The sequence below is a fragment of the Penaeus monodon genome, chromosome 25 (assembly GCF_015228065.2).
Source record: "Penaeus monodon isolate SGIC_2016 chromosome 25, NSTDA_Pmon_1, whole genome shotgun sequence".
Lineage (NCBI taxonomy): Eukaryota > Metazoa > Arthropoda > Malacostraca > Decapoda > Penaeidae > Penaeus > Penaeus monodon.
Genome location: NC_051410.1, coordinates 14,650,636 through 14,651,269, shown reverse-complemented (window position 1 = coordinate 14,651,269; position 634 = coordinate 14,650,636). Strand labels below are relative to the sequence as shown.

Genomic DNA, 634 nt, shown 5'->3' with positions numbered 1-634 from the left:
ATGTTGATGTGCTTTTAGTATCTCTAAATATTACAAGTTATGTTGATGTGTGTAGTGACCTGGACTCTCCTCTTACAGCTTGAACCTTGGAATGTGGACACAATTAGCAAAGAAGGTTTCACAAAAACTCTCATCAACAAAGACATGGGACGAAAAGATGATAATCTGAGTGAGGAGGAAAAAGAGAAAAGAATGAAAGAGTTTGTCAAGAAGAATGAAGTCGAGATAAAGAAGTATGGCATGTTCAGAAACTACGATGATTCTCGAAGATATCTAATGGTTTGTCTGATCTTGTTAAGTTTTTGTCTTCCATTATTATTTTCTTTTTGCTTATAGTGCAATACACTATAAAATTCTACCTAAAGATTTTTGGATAACTGGTTATTTTTTTCTGCAGGAACATCCACATCTAGCATGTGAAGACACTGCAAATTACTTGGTGGTTTGGTGCATTAACTTGCAGATGGAAGAGAAAACTGAACTCATGGCACATATAGCACATCAGACTATTTGTATGCAGTTTATCTTAGAGTTGGCCAAACAACTTGAGAGGGATCCACGATCATGTATCTCTGCCTTCTTCCATAGGTCAGTGAAATGTAGATACAAAATTCTGAAAGATGTAATATGTATT

At 35.3% G+C, this 634-nt stretch overlaps 1 protein-coding gene across 1 annotated transcript in view; it reads left to right on the top strand.

Moving 5' to 3' along the window:
* Positions 1-78: 78 nt before the first annotated feature.
* The window catches only part of LOC119589066 (hsp90 co-chaperone Cdc37-like), a gene marked incomplete at its 5' end in the record, with an annotated part of 2,545 nt that continues 1,989 nt past the window's right edge, over positions 79-634 (top strand). The window contains 2 exon segments of the mRNA XM_037937643.1: positions 79-279; positions 398-588. Of these exon segments, the coding sequence (XP_037793571.1) occupies positions 79-279; positions 398-588 (392 nt within the window).